Source organism: Dromaius novaehollandiae, chromosome 2 (genome assembly GCF_036370855.1).
Source record: "Dromaius novaehollandiae isolate bDroNov1 chromosome 2, bDroNov1.hap1, whole genome shotgun sequence".
Lineage (NCBI taxonomy): Eukaryota > Metazoa > Chordata > Aves > Casuariiformes > Dromaiidae > Dromaius > Dromaius novaehollandiae.
This window is the reverse complement of record NC_088099.1, coordinates 41099166-41118627: the sequence shown is the minus strand read 5'-3', so window position 1 is coordinate 41118627 and position 19462 is coordinate 41099166. Positions and strand designations below refer to the sequence as shown.

Sequence of the window (19462 nt, the reverse complement as noted above, 5' to 3'; positions counted from 1 at the left end):
AGAGTCACTATGTAATATACGAGTGATTTTATATGAATATTTTATATGTATAATATGCTGTATATGTTCTGGTGCAGATTCCCTATTCCATTTTTCATGACTACAGGAGCCAGTAGGTCTCACAACAGCATTTGGGGTCAATTAAAGCTCTTGCTGCTTTCCCTGACCCCAAACTCTGTTATGGTTGTGTAAAATTGTCAGCATGTCCTGGCCTTGGCCTGTATTCAACCTTCCTTTTTCTCCTTTCTAAGCTTGCTTCACCCTTGTAGGAACCTTTCAATGTGTTGTACAAAACTGCATGCATGATGGTTCAGCTTTGCAGATATTTTTAACGTGAAAAAAACAAAAGATCTCTCTAAAATCTCTCATTTAGATTTCATTTTATTTGTCATCTTTTATGAACAAATTACGAAATATACTTCATTCACAAATCAGAAATATTTACAATTTCTTTACAACAAGGCATTGTTGAGGTTTTGATTTATGGCGTTCTTAGAGCATTCTGTCTTTCAAAACAAAGACATTGATGTTGTTTTCAGCACACTGTTCGTTTACACTCTGCATGTGAAATGGAAGCCTTTTAGAAGAGTAATTTGCACTCTCTTTTGATACAATCTACTGGGCAAACTGGGGCTTGGATGCATTTGCAATGTGGGGAGGGAGGCTGTGTAGATGCATTGCTGGTACCATGCCATGAGATCTGAAGCCATCATATGACACCAGATGCTGCTAACTGGGGAAGAGAAAAACATTCCTCTGAGCCATTTTTCCTCTGCACCCTTCCCTCTTCTTTAGGAATCCTGTGATTGGGTTTAACGTGGTCCATTTTAATGATTTTTTCTGGTTTTGAGTCTTCATGAGAAGATGAATCTGAGAAGTCTATTTCCAATACTATCACAATTCTGAAAAGTTATCCAGACAAAAAAACAAAACAAAAGAGGGTAGCCAGGAAGTGAATAAGTATTGTATGTCCACAAAATATGTAGGAGACAAATTTTGAACATGTTTCTAAAAGGCAAATGCAACTGTGCTGTTCTGCAGTTGTGACATTTGAGCCATAAAAGCTAAGATAGTTCCATTTTCTCAATTTCCTGGAGCCATTTTTTTTCCTGAAGAAAATCCTGAAAATACTTCATTCCATGGAACTTTTTAAATCGCTTAGTATACACTTCCATTGTAAATCAGATGTGGGCCACCATTGCTTAGGTTGTCTGTCATTTCCTGCAACAAGAATAGAAAACATTGATTAAAATTAAAATTATTTTATGTTATTGGAAATTTATTTACCTAAGGTTGCAATAAATATTTAGCAAACTCTGATTGCCATATATTCAGAGCAGCTTTACATTTTTTATTGGCTTGATAAATCTCACTGTAAAATAAAAAAAAAATCACATTTCTTTTCTTCCTACATAAATTTGGTACATTGAAAGCTGCTAGACTGATTGTCCAGGAGTTGGATGTTACTCTCAGACCACATATATAACACTGATGGCATCAGGGTAAGTTTTCTAATGGTGTCCTTTGAACGTGCCTCAACTCAAGCTTGTGTGGTAACCTACAAAGGAACAAGATGGTCATTCAGTCTTCATTTCCATTCAACCCCTTTCCTCTGCTGACTTGCGACAAACAGATGTCATTTGATACTAGCTAGGATAGACATTTTGGGAGGCAGGTCTAGATCCAAATAGGAGTTAAGGGCTCTGATGCCTGAGGAGAGACTGAATGCCTTGGGATGGGACTGATTTTGATTTTCCCTTAATATGCCAGACTACAATTTTTGACTGTTCACCAATTGCTACTCAATTAGCAGATGAGTCATCCCAAAGTAAGTTGACCTGCTCATGAGTCAGAATCCTAAGGTACCCAAACCAAATCTTTTTTGGATTTAGATTTTGTAAGTCTCAAATTGTAATCCAAAACAATACGTACTCAGCAGCTGTCTAAGCCTGCATTCATTAAGCACTCCTCTGACCTTCAAGGCTGCAAAGCCACGTGGAATTCATGCTCAAAACTGCTTAATACTGAGCAGCCCTTGGTCTGTTTCACAGCCAAATTCAGTCTGGATGCAGAAACAAGGTACTACTGCTTTTGTTGAGTGACTGGCCTCAGAGAATATCCAGCGAGGCCAACAGGAATGAGCACACATAAAAATGCAGTTTCAGCTACTCTTTTTAAATTCAGGTAGGTAGGTGAGGTGGCGTTGCCAATATTATGCTACTGCTAAAATATTTGCTTGAGACCTAGTAGCTCTTCTCTGCCTGAGAAGATTAAAATTCATCTCTTCTACCTCCTAGGTATAAGTGGAGGAAATGGGAAAGAAAAGGGATTTGTTTGTCACCCTTCTTGTTGACAGTTCTATGAAGAAAGCAAAGCAAGATTTATTTGGCTAAACAGAGAGAAAGAGAAACAGAAAAAAGAAAGAAGGAGAAAACAAAAGAAAGAAAGACAGAAAAAGGCAAAGAATGAGAACAAGAAAGAATGAAAAGATGAACAGAAAGAAAGAAAGAAAAAGATTGACTCTGGGCTGGGGGTAGTGGCTGGGTTCTTCACAGGGAGAAGATAAATTCTGGGGCCTAGTCCTTATTCGCAGTCTGTCTCTTTCCCTCTTTCTCCTTTTAATCTATAGCACTTGATATATAAACAGTTCTGGAGGCAGAGACCAGAACTAAAAGTTTCACATAAAGTGGAGACACTGGGGCCTCCTCTCTCAGGTAATACCAGTTACTTTTTAAAGTAGATAGGAAGACTTATTTATTTGCTGCACATTTTCAGAAAGAAGGGATGTGCTGTTCTCTTCAAAGTAGACCTAAGGTCATCAGACCAGTGGACTTGCCAATAGTGCTGAATTAAGCATAAACTTCAGAGAAGAGAAGACACGTGAACTCACTGAATGTTGAGCATTTTCGGCCACCTAGGTCTCTATTTGGCAGGCAATTCTGTTGGATTTTTTTGCATGGTGCCTAATTCTCCTCATGTACTGAACTTAACATTCATGCCTAAAACCAGACTCTGGATCCAAATCCTGGGGCTGCCTGCTCTGAAACAAGGCACTATAGTTGGCTGCTTCTAGGTGCGTAAGTCCTTTATTGGATGTCGCCTGAAGATACTAGCCAGCTGGGAAATGGAACCAGAACTCCAAGGCCATTTAACGTTAATGATCAATCAGCTACAAGTTGATAGTAATGTTCTGACAGAAGGCTACCCATGAGCAAGTGACCAAGAAGTGTAAGTTTCTTTTTCACAGTTCTATCACTTGAATCCTCTGCAGACATTAGCTATTAGAATATCATCAGAATTTCAAATAATATTGAAAATAATTTATTTTCTCCAATATTTCTATTCTAAAGAATAAAAGTATTAATAAGTTAAAAATGGTACTCAATTCAATAAATGAAGGAGCACACAGACTAGAAGCAGCATGAATCAATGGTGGCAACATCCAAATAGGAGCATTTGGATGTCTGTAACTAGGGTGAATATTTTAAATACTCAACTTACTTCCGAATTGCAGCATTCACCACATAGAATTATGTCACCATCTGGAAGCACCATTCCTGATTTAGAGTGATATCCCAGCATCAGCCAACTTTGATTAGCTGAAACTATGACTTCCTCTGAGAGGTGGCACTTCCTGAAGTGACATAACAACATGGTAGCTCCCTAGTGTTCAGCGTACCTTGGAGGTAACTCTGGTGTCGGGGGAATCACCGGGCAGCTGGGCAGGTCGGTTATTTCAATACCCCTCAATCTCTAATGTAAATATAACAATTATACAATAAATATAGCACAAATAAATGCACATGCAGTACATGTCTATATTACTGTATATCAGTACTAATATACAAAATAGCTTTATATATAAAACACTTTAAAACTATTTTATTAATTAGGACCTAATTTAACATCACTTTTTAAGCTGCTTTCATTATTTTTAGTGGCATGCTTCGAGCTAGTGCACTCAGACCTGCTAGCAGCAACAGGTCCAAAGGCTGTAGATCTGAGAGGTCACAAATCAGACCAACTGTGCATGCATACTTGATTCTACAACACACGTGCAGTGAGTCCACCACCTGTGGGGGTGCATCCCACGCTCACTGAGCACATGCTATAGAGTTTCTCTGCACATGCATCATGGTCCTTCAACTGGGATACGTGCACATCTGACAGTCTCCACTGCTCAGTGTCTAAAAGCCTGGCACATCAATGGGCAAGGAAGTGGAGCTGTACGCTACGCCTACGCATGGTCATCTGCTGCTCAAATTGATAGGGTTGGCAGATGTGTATATTTTGATTTTTCTTCCAAGGCGATTTCTTTTTCTGCATTTTGCTCTGTCTCTCTCAGCAGGGCTTCCTCTTTATTTTTGTTGAGGCAAGAGCCTTCCTCCTTGAAAGGTAGGATCTAGCCCCTCATCTACAAGACCATGGTAATACCTGCCTACCTCATCTGAATTCTGCTTCATTTTAAAATGAAAGGAAGAAACCTAGCTTTTCCCTTGATTTTATTACCCTATTTTATGTTAGTGTTGTAACCTATACTATTTAACTTTTTAAAATATTTTAAACTTTTTCTAAGGTGAATTCAATCTATATTTCTGCTTGGAGTCTCATCTCAGTTAAGAAAGCAAAGAGTAGTGACAAGACATTTTTAGTTATTGGACTATTCACAGCTAGATCATGTTTTATCTGGGAATCTGAATCAATTAATCCTCACTCTGCTATTCAGAGGGCTCAATAAATATGATACAGACTGTTGAACTTAAGTATAATTCAGACTTGCACATGGCAGTTTAGATGACCAGTCCGACTGACTTCTGTTCCCTTCTCTAGTCACTTCTCAAATGAAAGGCATAGGACATTAAGCCCAAACATAAAGCTCAGGATGCCAGTGAACATTTTACTTCTTGAATATAAATCAGACCCCTAACGCTAAGAAGCCAATTTCAAAAATTCTATTCAATTAATTCATTTGTCCCCACATGCTTAGTTTTGAAACCTTAAATTTAAGCACCTAAAGATGTGTGTAGACACCTTGGTAAGCTTTCTTTTAGCAGAGAAAGGTGGTTAACGCTCAGTGCCCCTGCAAATCAGACCAGTTTCATTTGGGTGTCTAAATATGCCCTTAGGTGCTTAGGTTTAGTCATCTAGGTTTGCAAACTCTGGTTTTTTTGTGTGTGTTTAAATAACTTACTTCATAAGCTGAGTACTTGGGAGAGGAAGAAATTGATTAAATCCTGGAAGCATGCAATGATGTGGTTACAGAAAGCATTCTGTGCTTTTTCACAGTACAATACATGATAATCCATATTAATAAGGCTTTCAATTGTTTATGAAGTGCTATATTTAGCAGCTAAGCCCTTGAATAGCTATACAATGGAATTATGTTGAAAATGGATGTACTTCATTGAAATGAATGTACTGCAAATATACAGTACCTAAAAATAGCTTCATACAATGCAACATAATAAAGCTTAAACAGAATGGCAGCATTTCATTTCCCAGACTCTCTTTCTCATATAAAATGCAAAATACACCTATTGCCAATTGTATATGTTAACACATATGATAGCTTTTTAAGAGAAGCACAACAAATAAGGAAACACACACGACTCACTTTTTCTGCCATTTCATGGGAGTGATGCAATGAATGCTCTCTTTCTGAGAACATTCGCCTTTGTTCATAGCTGGCTAGCCGGCAAGTGAGCCATGAAGAAAGGGTGCAACCACCAATTCCAATGCATGCAAGAGACATGGAGGCAAGATGCAAAGAATAGAGAGCAGAAGACTTCTTGGTCAGAGCACGAAGAAATTGAAAATTTAAGATTCCTCCAATTAGTCCACAGATGCAACAGGCAGAAAAAAGTATCATCTGTCAGGAAAGACAAGAGAGATTACATCACAGTTAAATTTTTCAGAGACAGAGTCTTCATTTCAAAAATAAGGCTAACCATAATTCAATGCTTTGATAGCACCATGGATCACAAAGCACTTCACAGACACTCATTTCACCTACAGAACGGGGGAAGGTCATTTCGCCTGCAGCTCCCACAGTGCTCCAAGGCTATACAGTACCCTCTGGTATACAAGAGTTAAGAATGGTGGTAAGTAAAAGATAAAGGTAGGTAAAATGAGTTGCCCAGCTTAAAAACAAGTCAGTGGAAGGACTGCACTAGGACAAAAATCTTCTGACCTCCAGTTCTCATTCAAAACACTAACATGGCAGAATGTGTCATGGTTTTCTATTGTGTGGTTTCTATTGTGCAGTTTCTCACCACTCCTCAGGAATGAACGCCTCATGTATTTGCACTGAATCTCTCTTGCTTTGTGTATCACCTGACTGTGCCTCTCATGCGGTTCTAATTTGCTTAGTCAGGTAGCAGTCTGGAGGTAGATTTAGTGGGGACTTCAAGGGGAATGCGCTGGACAAGGAAGCAACAGAAACAACAAAGAAATCTGAAATGCAGCTCTACAAGGGGGCAGTGTGGTGACTATGTTTTTTTTTACTTAGCTAAAACATTTCTGGGAACCTTTGAAGGATATGCAGTAGGCTACAATTAATGGAACATATTTAAAGGTCTCCTATCACTTTGAACAAGAAGATGCCACTTCTGGTTCAGGATTCCCTTGAGTCACAAATCACTCAAAGCCAAAAGACCTTTGGACCCTCATGGACACATTGTTAAATGTTTGTCTTATTTACTTCCCCAGATCCTGCTGGCCTGTCAAATGTTGATCTAGTTTGACATGTGATGTAACTTAGTATGGCTTTATATATCTACTTATGTACTGTGGTAGAAACAATTGTGGAGCCTCACAGATCACTGGAATCCAGTGGACCACTTCTGTACACAGCTGTGATGTGGATTTCGTCAAGAATGTGGCAGCCAGACTGTATTTGGCAGTCTATGGGGAAGCGACTATTCCATGAGGCCACCAGAACAAACAGCTGTTAGAAACTATGTTCCACATGATTTAAGATATGAGATTGTCATTATAATTGAGTTTAGAATAGTTCATTGATGTTCAAAAACAACCTGAGAGACCTTGATTCCCTTGACACTAATGCTAGTTTTACATGACTTCCATGTATATGGCAGGACAATCAAGTTGACAGAAACCTAAAACTAGACATTATCATTTATGATAGGATAATGTTATTAACATACAGATAAAATGTCCACAATTGTTTTTGGTGTAATAACAACATTTTGCTGCAGTCAGAAAAATGACTGTACTTCTGATTCTTATAAGAAACAGAAAACATCTGTCGTCATCTAAAAAAATAGCTTATTCATGAGATTCTGGTTGCAAAAAGCCTTCATAGTAAAAACAGTAAACAGTTACAATATCTAAAATCAAACTTAGTCAGCAACCTCACTGAGGCAGTAGCACAGTGCTGTCACACTTTACAGAAATGGGCTCCCTGAAGAAAAAAAGATACAATCCAGTGAAGTTACTGGAGATCTTTCTCTTGACTTGTAACAGATTTTTGTTAAGAGGTTTTCCGTCCAGACAGGATAAATAGGAGTACATATCTTAAAAAGGCATGATCTAAATAGGCCATTTTAGAATTGCCTTGTTTTGCTTGATTAACCAAAAGTACCAATTGCTTTTTTTGGACTGCTGGCTTGCAATTTTCACTTTTTATCAGAAACACTTGGACATGGTAAGTCCCAAGTAAAGAGTTCAAGTTAGATAAGTTTGTCTTTCAAATACTTATGTGTTATATATGTAGTGGAAAAACTTACAACAAGTCCAGATTTTTTTTTGGCGCACAAAATTCCACATATGCCGCAAAGCAGAAACTGCAAAGAAAAAAAAATATTTCATCATTTAAGATCTTGAGTTTAAATCCTGCTGTGTTGTTGTAGGTTAGGCAATTGTTGTAGCTGTGTCAGCATTTTTATTACAAACCTTATATTTCAGAAAGTTATAACTCAGCCATAAACACATTTATCTGAGAAAAAAACTGGAATGCAAAGTCAGCCTGAGGATGATTACTCATAAAAATGCACACACACACACAAAAAAAGAAATCCTGTTTTTAAGCTGCTTGTGTAAACAAATATGAAAAAACATTACCAGCAAAAGATGCCTTTTTACCCTTCTTTTGTTCAGAGAAGAATTTTAGCAAGATGGTAGTCAGTGATCCAGATCACACTTCTGATACGTTCAAGCATAGCTAAGGTACTTATTGGCCTGATCTTGCAGTGTGAACCACTGAAGTGTCATAGATGGGTTGTCTTCAAGACAGTGGAGCTCTGTGCAAGAATACAGTCCAGTCACCTACATGGATGCAAGTGCAAATGCAGAGCACCTCTGTCGACATAGCTGCAATGAGCATGCAGGACAAGCTGTTTCAGATTCTAGATGGCCTGCTGTGCAAGAGAGAGCATGAAGGATGCTTTTCTTCTTTTTTTCATGTAGTTATCTTTCACAAATTGATCTGACAATTGTGGCATCTAGCATTAGGCAAAAACTGATTAGCAAAAACAAAAACACCCTCCATGAGCTGATACGAACACGTGTTAATACATTTTAATGAGTCTGCTTCACCTGTGTCAAGGACCAATGACTTTCTCTGATGTCTCTTTTTCCTCCTACCAAAAAAGTTTGATTAGGAAAACAGTTAGTGAACAATTCCTAAGGGAACAGTCGTGGTAGGAACTATAGTAGTTGTTGAAAGCAATAAGGCCTTCTCCAAGTGTTTGTAATAATGTGAGAAGATTTCTTTGATGCCTCATAAACTCCTTTATTAAGAAAGCTATGCTGCTTATTCCTAGTAAAGATAACCCTACGCCCCTATGGGAGGTAACTATACAGTTTTAAAACTGGATATTTCCACATCCTTTTTTCACTGCAGGGGGATTTCTAGCAAAAAGCTTTACTTGATTTAGAATTAAATCACAGGACAGCCATAGCTATTACATAAGAAGTGAAAAAAAATTAAGCACTTTCTATACAGCATTCAGGATCCATATAATATATTGCATATACATCTCATTGACCCTCCAAAATTTTGCAATTTCAGTATTTCAGTTGAAGAGTAGTTTTAATACATAGTTCATCTACCCCCTCCCAACCCCAAATAATTCATGCATATAGCTAGATATAAGCCTTGAGGTGATGTATTTTTGCTCTGAATTAAGCCCGTTGAATCACTTGCCCACAAGATATGGACTTAATACTAGTCTGATAATGGGAAGGGCTGGATAATGTAGGCCGTGGTTCTGAATGAGTCAGGAGATATACTGTACAACAGGTAACTGCTACTAGATCTCATCAGTTGGAATAGCAATCAAAAACAAGTGCGGGACAGATCTCTCTGTCCCTTTCTTCCCACAGGCAGCAGATTTCAGCTCATAACTAGCACACCTGCCTTGTAAGTTTTTACTCAGGCTTTATGTGAAATTTTAGAGTTTCACTCCAAGTTCTGTCATTTCAGATTTACTTCGATTTAAGGCATATTTCAGATTTTCACATGTAGTGTTTTGTCTTTCTCAGCACTAATGCAGAAACCTCAAACAATTCTGTGTTCAAGACATTACTGTAATTAAGGCTAATTTATTCAGATTTGATAAAGCAAACTAAATAATGTCATTTCTCTCTGTAGTGATTGAATAGGAGTAAAAGGAAAAATTTGCCAAAAAAAATAAATTTATGAGTTATAGAAAGTTCACAGAAAAGATCTGGAAGATACCATCAAAGATAATATCAGCTTATAACAGGTGTTCCTAAACTACTGTAAAAAAGAAAATGTTCTACATTTCCAAAGCAGTGTTTCTGATAATTCACCTTCAGAGCTGAAAGGCTAGGTCACAATTTTTTTCAAGAATGCTTTATTTCTGTTCCTGTTAAAGTCAATGGATTTTTTTATCATTGATTTCAATGTGAGAAGACTCTCTATTTCCATTCTACAATAATACTTTTGCAAGCCAAAGGGCAAGTAAGGCAATCTGTTTGAGATGAATAAGTTGTTTTAGACTTGTATGGGACCAAAGGAGCAACAAGCAAATCACAGGTTTACTCGGCATTAAAACCCACCACTCTGGGCAATTTTGCTGTCTCTCTACTGTTTTTTACAGACAGGGCACGAAACCTTTCATACCACCAGTATATGTTGTTGTATACTTATCTCATATTACTTAAGATATTTCCCAGTGGAAATCCAAAAAACAGGGAATAAGCCAACCTGCAAGACCTAAGGTAATGACCTCCCCCAGATCAGGAATGATTACTTTATTCTGTAGTCCCTAAAGTGCCTGAGGAACTACCAGGAGTAATATTTTATTGTGTCAAGGTATACACCCTAAATGCATTTTGTCTTTACACCTGCACTAGGTATAGATACATACATGTATCTGCACACACACACACACACACACACACACACACACACACTGTATATATATATACAAGAAATAGGGAGGGCCCTGTAATTAAAGAACTGAACAGAAACTCAAGGAGTTGGGTATTGCTGGTTCTTACACAGTCTACTGGGAGCTTGGAAGGGTGCTGCCAATTTTATAATTCATATGACTACAAGACAAGCAAGTTGTGAAACTGAATGTACTGGTGTGCATGAACGTATTAAAAAGCTCAGAATCAAAAAGACTTGGGCAATAGCAAAAGAGTACTGTTTGGGGACTTTTACATGACTGTTTTACATTCACAGAGAGAAGTCTTGCCCAAAAAACAGTATGATCATTTATTAGTGACAGTGGGCATTTTGCTATTAAAACCAATGAATAAATTTAAGCCACAGTGTCAGGCAATTAAATCTCATGAAAAGCTTTGAAAATGTAAGGCCAAGTTCATTGCCCTCTTTTGAGGCTGTAGAGGATTCTGATCAGCCAGAAACAGTGGAAATCTGCTTTACAGAGAAAATATTAATGATGCCCTTGGCACTAGAATGTAGCTCATATAGAGTTAACTTAGTAAGACTTCTCAATATAGAGACCTCTAGAAAAGCTGGGAAGTCAGTGGGACATTGGATGATAGAGTCTGATCATTGCTTCTTCATAGATAAACTCGTCACACAGGAATTTTTCATTGGTGCTACAGTAATTTCCCATAAAAATTTTGAAGTCCCAGTGCTATGGATAGCTGTAGTGAAAGGTATATAGGAAGAATTAGGTTACTTGTTTGCACCAGTAAAAGGATGTGAATACAAATCAGGCTCAGAAGAAATTTCCTCTGTTTATCTCAGTTTATCTTTTAATTATGAACTCTTTTATTTTATAATACTGCCAACTGGAATACAGCAAGTCAGGGGTTCTGCTGCCCATTTTGGGGTATGTGATAAGTATCCATTCTTGGCTATCCTCACAGGCTTCATCTTCATGCCAATATGTTTATGTTTATTTAAATTTAACTTGCAGCTGTTGAGATACTGTGGACTACAGTTTCCCCATGGATTACTAATAATGTCATGATGAGGACTGGCATCTTTCTACATGATAACTGGTTATGCTTGGTCAATTTTTGCCTACCTTTTGTACTCTTAAATGTAACTACATTTTCTAACAAAGTCAAAACAGAAGTAGGTTAAAGCAACCACACTTATGCTAAAAATACAGTAAATCAGGAGTGGAAAGGAAATATGTCATCAGAGATAAGCTCCTTATAAAGATCGATTATCCAAGTGTTCACAATGCATGCAGAGAATGAGGCCAAAACATTTTGTGAAGAATAAGCTAAATGAGTAAGCCCTCCAAGATGGCCTAGGAGCCAGACAGGGACTTTCAGCTGGGACTTGTTGAAGCAGGTGTTTCACTGTTGGACTTTTTTTCTCAGAAAATTCCAATAGAGCTAAAAGATCAGAATCTCTTTTAATAATCTGCATAGATCACTGTTTGTGAGCAAGTCCCATTATTTCTAAAGTTCTAACATGAAAACATAAATATTTCAATAGGAACATGCCTGAAGTTACAATGCAAACATTCCATCAAGTACATTATTATCTAAACATCTATGCTTATGGTTGCAGACTTAATCATACTTACAATGATCCACCATATTTTAAGTCAAGAGTAGCAGAGGGAGGTGGGGATTTAATATATTATGTATATATACCTCTCCTGAGTATAGATCTTTAGAATGGGTAGATCACTAGAAGATCTACGGAAAGATACTCCTAAGCACAAAAGCTACTTAGGCTCCTCTTGAGACTCAATGGGCTGTGAGTGCTTCTGTCCCCCTTTCAGGGAAGATTTACTGGGGTCATAGCAGTTAGAGTCCTTCTGTTAGCTCTAGTGTGGTTGCAGAGTGATGCAGTAGTGTCTGTTTGGCTGTGGAGCCGTTGCCATTCTCATTGCAGCTGTGTTTGCCTTCCATATGGACATTTAAAAATCTCCCTTTTGGTCTGTTGAACCTTGGAATAAAGAACCAAAGACCTTCCAGAAAAGGAGATTGTTTATTTTGAGCCTGTTTGAATTTACTTTATATTAAATATGGGTTTGGAACAAAACCTCAGATCTAAACACCCAGAAATTTGGGGCAAGGAGGCTGAAATCTCAATTTAGGTTGAAGTTCTGTGGTTTGGACCCATTCCTATTTTATATTCTCTGAAACAAATGACTTGGCTTTATTCTCTTACTCCTAGAAAAAGTGGGCTTTCTTACTTATAGTCTGAAAAAAAGATTCAGTTTTAGTTATATTCACAGAGTGTCAAAGATTTGTTTGTTTCCATCCTGCAGAAGAAAAGGAATTGCTTTTATTTTTTATATTGAATCTAGTTAACCTTTCTTTCTTCTATTTTGAGGAGACAAAAGCAATGGTGAGTGTAATTCCCTCGAGAAAACGAGAACTGTCTATGGAAGAACTTTCTGGAGAGCCTGTAGAAAATAGTAGAGAAACCTGCTTGGGCTTCTCTATGGACTCTATGGACCACCAGTTACTGTTCACGACACAGACCATGTATGTAGCCCAAACTACATACACTGCATGGAAAGCCCTCCTGCATTCAGAGTCATATGCACAAGTCTGAGGAAATGCAGGAAGGAGAATTATTCCAAATCTAAGTTGGAATATAGCACAGCAAAAATGCAAGCATATCATACCTATTCAAATAATCCCCCACTTGGGAGAATAAAGCATCAAGACAGAAGCAACAGCTTCACTTTTATCTACTCTTATTGGGCACCAAACCATGAAACTTGAGTTTTACAATAAGAATATACAACTTTAAGAGAAGAGAGAGAAAACCCAGGAGTCTGAAATAAGTAACATCTAGAAAGCATCTTTCTATTTAACAGCAATGTTGCTTCAACTCCACCCAAATGAGAAAATTGCTGAAATCCCTAATGGGTGAGCTGAGCAGAGAAGATGTCTCTAATTGTAACTTTTCTTTAAAGTAGCATTTCAGGACAAGGGTTAAGCCTTCTTAGCGCAGGCATAAAGGGCACAGAATACAGTCAGGAAAACAAAGACATCAGACTAGAGGGAAATGGTGACAAGCAAAGAGTGAGCTTAGATAGTAGCTTTGCCTTTTACATCCATAGTGAAACACAATAATCTTTGCAAAAGAGGGACAGAAAATACTAATGGTGCTGCTTTGATTGTGAAGGCAGGACTGTCTAGCTGTCTGCAAGTCATCCACATTCAGAACCAGAAGATAGAGGGTTGCCACAGCCCACCCCTCTGTGCCACCAAATCTGTCGTGTTGAGAGGGAGGCTGTGCTTTTCTGGGTAAGGCACTGTGCTAAAACGTGTCTAACGTGAACTAGTAGCTTGACCTGGAAATGTCATGTGTGGCCGTATCACCTCAGCTGGGGCTATGGTTCCCCCTGATTTGCCAGATTCAAACCCAGATTTAGGCAGTTTAAATTCCACCTAGTCCATACGGTTAGTGTTTCCTTTCAAATCATTCTAGGCCTTCACACATGCTTTATAAATAGGAAAAGCTATTTAGAAGGACCAATGGAAATTTACAAGTGGATCTCTGGACCTGAATGTCTACCTGCCGTCAGTGATTAAAAAAAAAATGTCTGGCTGTCTGGATAAACACTCAAAATCTCACACAGCACAGAAGAAAAATGTTTACTTGTTTAGAGCCTGCCCAGAATAGCAAATGATGCTCCATATTATTATTTTGTAACAAATGTTTCATTTAGAGTATGACCACTTTCCTCTCAAAAAATAATAAATTAAATATTTTTCGCTGCAGGCTAACTAAAGCCTTAGCTCAGCAAAACATTTAAGCAGATGCTTAAATGCAGACTGTAGTCAGCAAATCCTCTTAAATACAAGTCAGGCACTAGAAGTCCCCTTGGATAGTCCATCTTCCAGATTGGTCTTTCTCTCTGGAGGGTGTGTATGATAAAGAAAACCTGCTGAATGCTGAAAGGCAGATCCTCAGCTAGAGTGAACTGACCAAGCTCCCACTTTGGTATCTTCTCCCTCATCCATAGATACAGAGCCTTCTCCACCCTCCGCTGAGCTAACTGGCAGTGCTGCAGTTCATTTCATCGGGAGCAGGAGCCAGCCAGAAATATGGTCAGTTTGATGAAAATGCAATGCACATGTTGAAATGAAGTAGGATCACATCTGTGTTTTGTCCACATGCTAAACAATAATGTGAATTTTTAGTATTCTTTTGAAAAAATAGTTTGTCTGTTCTTTGCCAAAAGAAACTTGGCAGCAGTAATAAATAGCTGCTGCAAAAATTAATGTTTTAATGAAACAATGAAACAGTCATTGAAATCAAGTGTTTTATGTGCCAGCTTGGAGAAAATTTCTGTAGCCAAACTATAAATGCAGATTTCTAATGCGCAGGCAGACTTCCACTGTGCTACAACCACAAATCATGGAAACAATAACTATGCCTCTACAGACAGGCAGACCAACATCCAGAGAATGCATATCACTTTGATACATCTAGATATTTGTCTTCATGAAGGAAGAAACTATCATTCTTGAGGGGCATAGCCATAAGTGAATCATCATGTATCTCCCTTGTAAGTGAAGATAAATGACATATTTGACTAAAGATGTATTTTTTCTTTCTCATGCTCTCTCTCTTTGTGAGAGAGTCTCATTTATAGCAAGGGCTTATTCACTTCTGGACATGAAATGAGAATTAGAGCCATATATATACATATGTGTGAATAGATACAACTGATGCAACCATGTTATTCTAAATTAAGGTGGTGTCTTGGATGGAGAATATTTGACAATTTTAAAAAATCTGAATACTTTCTGAAAGATTATCTTCTGATGTTTTTTATTTGTGCAAAGCCTTTGCTATGTATGCTCTCACTCTTGCTATGTTGGTGTTAGTGGTTCAGCTCTTTGGTTAGATATTTTCTATGGCACATCACATAATTGATTTGGAATGGTGGACTTCAGAAATATACCTCGATATCTGGGAGATAACTGAGTCCAGCCAGTGAAGTAGATTATACCAACACAGTCATAACAAACAAAAATTAAATCTAAAAATCAACAACACATCCATCTTAGTATTTATGGGATTATTTGACTGTTTTGGGGGGTTTTTTTTTGGATTAATTGGCAGCTGTGGCCTATTTTTAAGAGAACAGATTGCATATGATGTAAAATAAAAGCCATCTCCATTTGCTCCGGATAATTTGAGAAGTCCATCACACCTTCAACTGTTTTCTTCCGGCTATTAAACAACTCTTACTATCTCAATCCAGTTCAACTCCAGTGAGAACAACAGATTTAGAATCTGTTTTCCCATTTCCATGCATTTTTGATGTAGACATTCTTTAAGCTTTCCACTTCTGCACTGTTGTCTACTCTACTTTCCCTGGTTTGCTCATACATAATGCAAAGCGTGCAATGATGAGAGCACTTCAGCCCATGCTTAGCTTCACTTGCATCTCTAATCCCATGGGTGAGATTCACATGCTTAAAGTTAGGTGTGTTAGTAAATTATATGGTTGAATGGAGACTGTGAACAAAAAGAGCAACTCTTTTTTTTAATAAGAAAGCTAATGTGCTTCAAATGCAAAACATCATAGGGACACAAGTATAGCTAGATAGAATGTGCATGATTTTAAGATGCACAAATTTTGGGGAATTCAGGTTAAGGTTTCCATGGTGATGCTATCTTCATCTATTTCCTTATGAACTTATGGTTCCACCCACATAAGTAAGGATAGAACAAGGTCAAAAGTTTTCAATATATTCTACATAAATTACTAGAGTAAACATGGCGTTATTGAACTTAACTCTGATTTGCATCTTGGCTTGTCGAAGTAGTAGTTTTTCCTTTAAGGTCACTTTCTTTTCCTCATTGTTCATTTCTCAAAGGAAAACCTTGATTCAACAGTTGCGAATCAGAAAGAAGAACATGCTTTGTGCAAGGCATGTGCTTTAATCTAGCCAACATGAGTTCAGTGTAGGATCCAGTGGGCAGAGAGGAAGTTTGCGCCACTTTTGCAGCATTACAATTCTGTAGATTACATGAGTTGAGGTTGGGACTAGTTTGGGACTAGTTACCCATGGCCCTAAGCATGCCTGGAGGACAGTAGGTCTCTGGCCCCTTTCTTGTCCTGTCTCACCTGCTAGCCCTCTAGGCCAAAGAACACAATCTAATAGACAATTTGAATTGCTAGAGAGGTACAAAGAGGATGCTGTCATGGTGACGATTTTGACCAAAGATCTCCAGTTCAAGGCAAAATAAGTAAGCCCTTACAACCATGTCACCGCACTCTGCATACCTCTGTGATTTCCCATCTCCTCTGCTGCATGAAATAAGCTGCTTGCTTTCACTTTCCAGTTGCTTTGTGGCTTCTCTCTGCCTACCCAACCTGCTGTTGTTTGCTCAGTTCCTAGCAGATGATTCCTGCCTCTGACTGCCTCTGAGTGCAGGCACCCTTCACCCACCTGTTACATATTCCAACAAATCCCTGTGAATTTCCTGCTATGCTTTTGCCCTTACACTTGAGGAGAATTTCCTATAAACATCTGAAAAATCATTTCATTGTCCTCTGTCTTATTCCTCTCTAAAACTCTACCACAAAAAGCTTCAAATCAGCCAGACTGCTGGTATGTTAATGCAACCACCTGTTATGCCAACCAGTTTTGGTATGTTGTTTCTTTATACTCTCTCACTTCCTTTTATCCTACTTCTGTCTCTTACGTTATATGTTGATTATAAGGTCATTGGAGCCAACATCTAATGTAGTAGGATCTTAATCTATGACTACTTAGTATGAGCTCTAGGGTACAGAAACAATAAGAATGAATGAGGCAGTTGTGCAGGAAATATGCATCGTCATGAAAAGGTGTCAGCTGTGATTGCACTGTCACAAAATGCAATCGCTGCCTGAAATACTAATCTCACTGAATGGCCAGAACTCGGATTTCAGTGAAACCCAGGATACTACCCTCTGTCATTAAATCTTCAGATAGACACATGTTTTTGAGTAATCTTTTTTCTTCATCAGCAGTCACCAGAAACCTCCCCTTTTTTGAAGTGATTTTGATAGCATCATTACCTGTTGGCCAGTGTCCTATATTATTTTGTCTTCATTGTCTTATCTTACCTACCTGTTCTGAGTGCAGAATTATGCCTGTATTTATATACTGCCACAGATACTTGCGACACTACTGTTGTCAATAATTAATAATTATTGATAGTGGGAATATTACATGGAACACTTTGTCAGAATGGATCTATAAATTACATGAGGTTACACTGTTGAATAACCAAGAAGGGTTTTTTGTATTTAACATCATATCTCAAGCAAAGCAAACAACCCTTTTAGAAATACTGCTGTTCAATCCAAGCTGGCCAAAACAGCTTTAGAGTTCAAAAATGCCCACTCATGTTTAGGCTAAATATTCAATATTTCCTACTCCTTGTTTCATGAATATAAATAGCCATTTGGAAGAAAATATTTCCTAGAAACATGCATATCTCAAACTGAGAGAAATAAGAAAGGTTTTGAGAAGTGAGAAATGGTCTCTATGAACACACTTCTTCTGTTAACCCCTTATTGGTGTTTAATTTTTCTGTTCATTTTACTAGAAGCTCAGGGTGCTTAGATCAGGAGAACATATCTTTCCTTTTCCTTACCATTTCCTCTTTTTCCTCCAAAGAGCTCAGAACTCAGCTGACATATCCCTGACATTATTTTAAAGCACCTTTTGACAATCTTGTCGTAAGGGACAGGGCTGCTGTTTTTTAAAAGCAAAACTCATAGTCAATTCAAAGATTGCAAGCTACGGCCCAGGCTCCTTAATGCTGGAAATGCTCAAGGCATCAGGCTTTCCCAGGTGAGAGAATGGGTTTGCAGAAAGTTCAATTGTTTACAGCAAAATCGAGAAAAGAAAAGGAGGGAGAAGAAAGGGGTCCCCCCACCCCAACACACACATACATCTCTCCCTCCCAACGAGGATGCAGACTCTACCCCATGCACATCGGAAATGGACCCAGTGAGGCTCCCGGCGCAGCATGCACACGCGGAAGGGAAGGGAGGGGATGCCTTAGCACGATCTGATCATCACCATAAAGAGTTAAAGAGAGAGTGAAATGGCTAACGTACACACACCCCGCTCCATACCGGAGAAGAGTCTCCCAGCTGAGGTTTATGCTCTGTGAGGACCAGGCTGAAACTGACCGCCCCCACGGCCACGCTGGACACCCCTAACCCTATCTCCAGCACGGAGAGCACCAGGAGGCTCCCGATGATCTGGCTGCTGGTGCACATCCTCCTCGGTCATCCTTCCTTCCCGATCAGCCGGGGAAACCGCGCATCCGCCTTCTCCTCCGGCGCTCCCGCGGCCCTAAGTCGCCCCCAAACTTTTCTTCCTTCGCCGGCAGCCGGGGCGCAGCGTCGCATCCGCAGCCGGCGGGCGCTGCCGAGGGGCGGCGGGGCGGCCCCGCACCGCGCCGCGCCGCGCCGCGCCGCGCCGGCCCCGAGCGCGGAGCCGCTGCGGAGCTCTCCAAGGTGCCGCCGCCGCCTCGCCGGCCCCGCGGCGGGGACAGGGTGCCGCTGCCGCCCGGCGCGGCGGCGGGCAGCGCGGGCGGGTGCAGCGCCGCGCTGCTCTCAGGGGCTGCGCCTCCTCCAGAAAAGTCGACCTTGTCTGATCGCCTCCTGCGCTCTCATTGAAATGACCTCACTGGGATTTTTTTTTATTGTTATTATTTCCCCCCCTCCTCTCTCTTCCTGGGTTGGGGGGTGGGGGAGAGGAGTGTGGCGAGCCCACCCCGGCTATATTTATGTATGAATCTAGACCCAATGCACAGGCGAGGCGCTACGGCAGCCCCGCCCCAGGGCCACAAGGCACGGCACCTTCCTCCGGTCCTCCCCCCCGGCCCCCCGGCTCGCACACCTCCTCCGTCCGGCGCCCACCGGGCTGGCGTCAGGAAGCGGCGAGCCGTGGCAGGGCAGGCTGCAGGGTGCCGCCACGCAATGTTGCCAAGACAGGTGAAAGATGAGCCCCCTTCATAGGGTGTGAGAAGGCTTTCCTCCTCCCATGTGCTGCT

The 19462-nt window shown here is 39.7% G+C and overlaps 1 protein-coding gene across 5 annotated transcripts; it reads right to left on the bottom strand.

The window, feature by feature from the left end:
- Positions 1–692: 692 nt before the first annotated feature.
- Positions 693–18804, bottom strand: TMEM196 (transmembrane protein 196). 5 transcript variants are annotated; one of them, XM_026105112.2, is made up of 5 exons: positions 18519–18804; positions 7749–7805; positions 5615–5869; positions 3680–3753; positions 1172–1221 (listed from the first exon to the last, which is right to left on the bottom strand). In XM_026105112.2, the coding sequence occupies exons 1-5, from the start codon at positions 18681–18683 to the stop codon at positions 1215–1217; spliced, it is 558 nt and encodes a 185-aa protein (XP_025960897.1). In that variant the 5' UTR covers positions 18684–18804; the 3' UTR covers positions 1172–1214. The 5 variants fall into 5 exon arrangements, with proteins under 5 accessions (XP_025960899.1, XP_025960901.1, XP_025960897.1 ...); XM_026105113.2 differs by having other exon boundaries at positions 18525–18804; XM_026105115.2 differs by having other exon boundaries at positions 18537–18801.
- Between the last annotated feature and the right edge of the window lie 658 nt (positions 18805–19462).

Bases quoted from the DNA above. Each gene is read 5' to 3' on its own strand.
- TMEM196 (XM_026105112.2), bottom strand. From the start codon at position 18,683: ATGTGCACCAGCAGCCAGATCATCGGGAGCCTCCTGGTGCTCTCCGTG. The intron at 5,870-7,748 runs GTAAGTTTTTCC...CTTTCCTGACAG, and splicing joins AAAAAAAATCTGGACTTGTT to ATGATACTTTTTTCTGCCTG. The intron at 3,754-5,614 runs GTGAGTCGTGTG...TATTTACATTAG, and splicing joins CCCATGAAATGGCAGAAAAA to AGATTGAGGGGTATTGAAAT.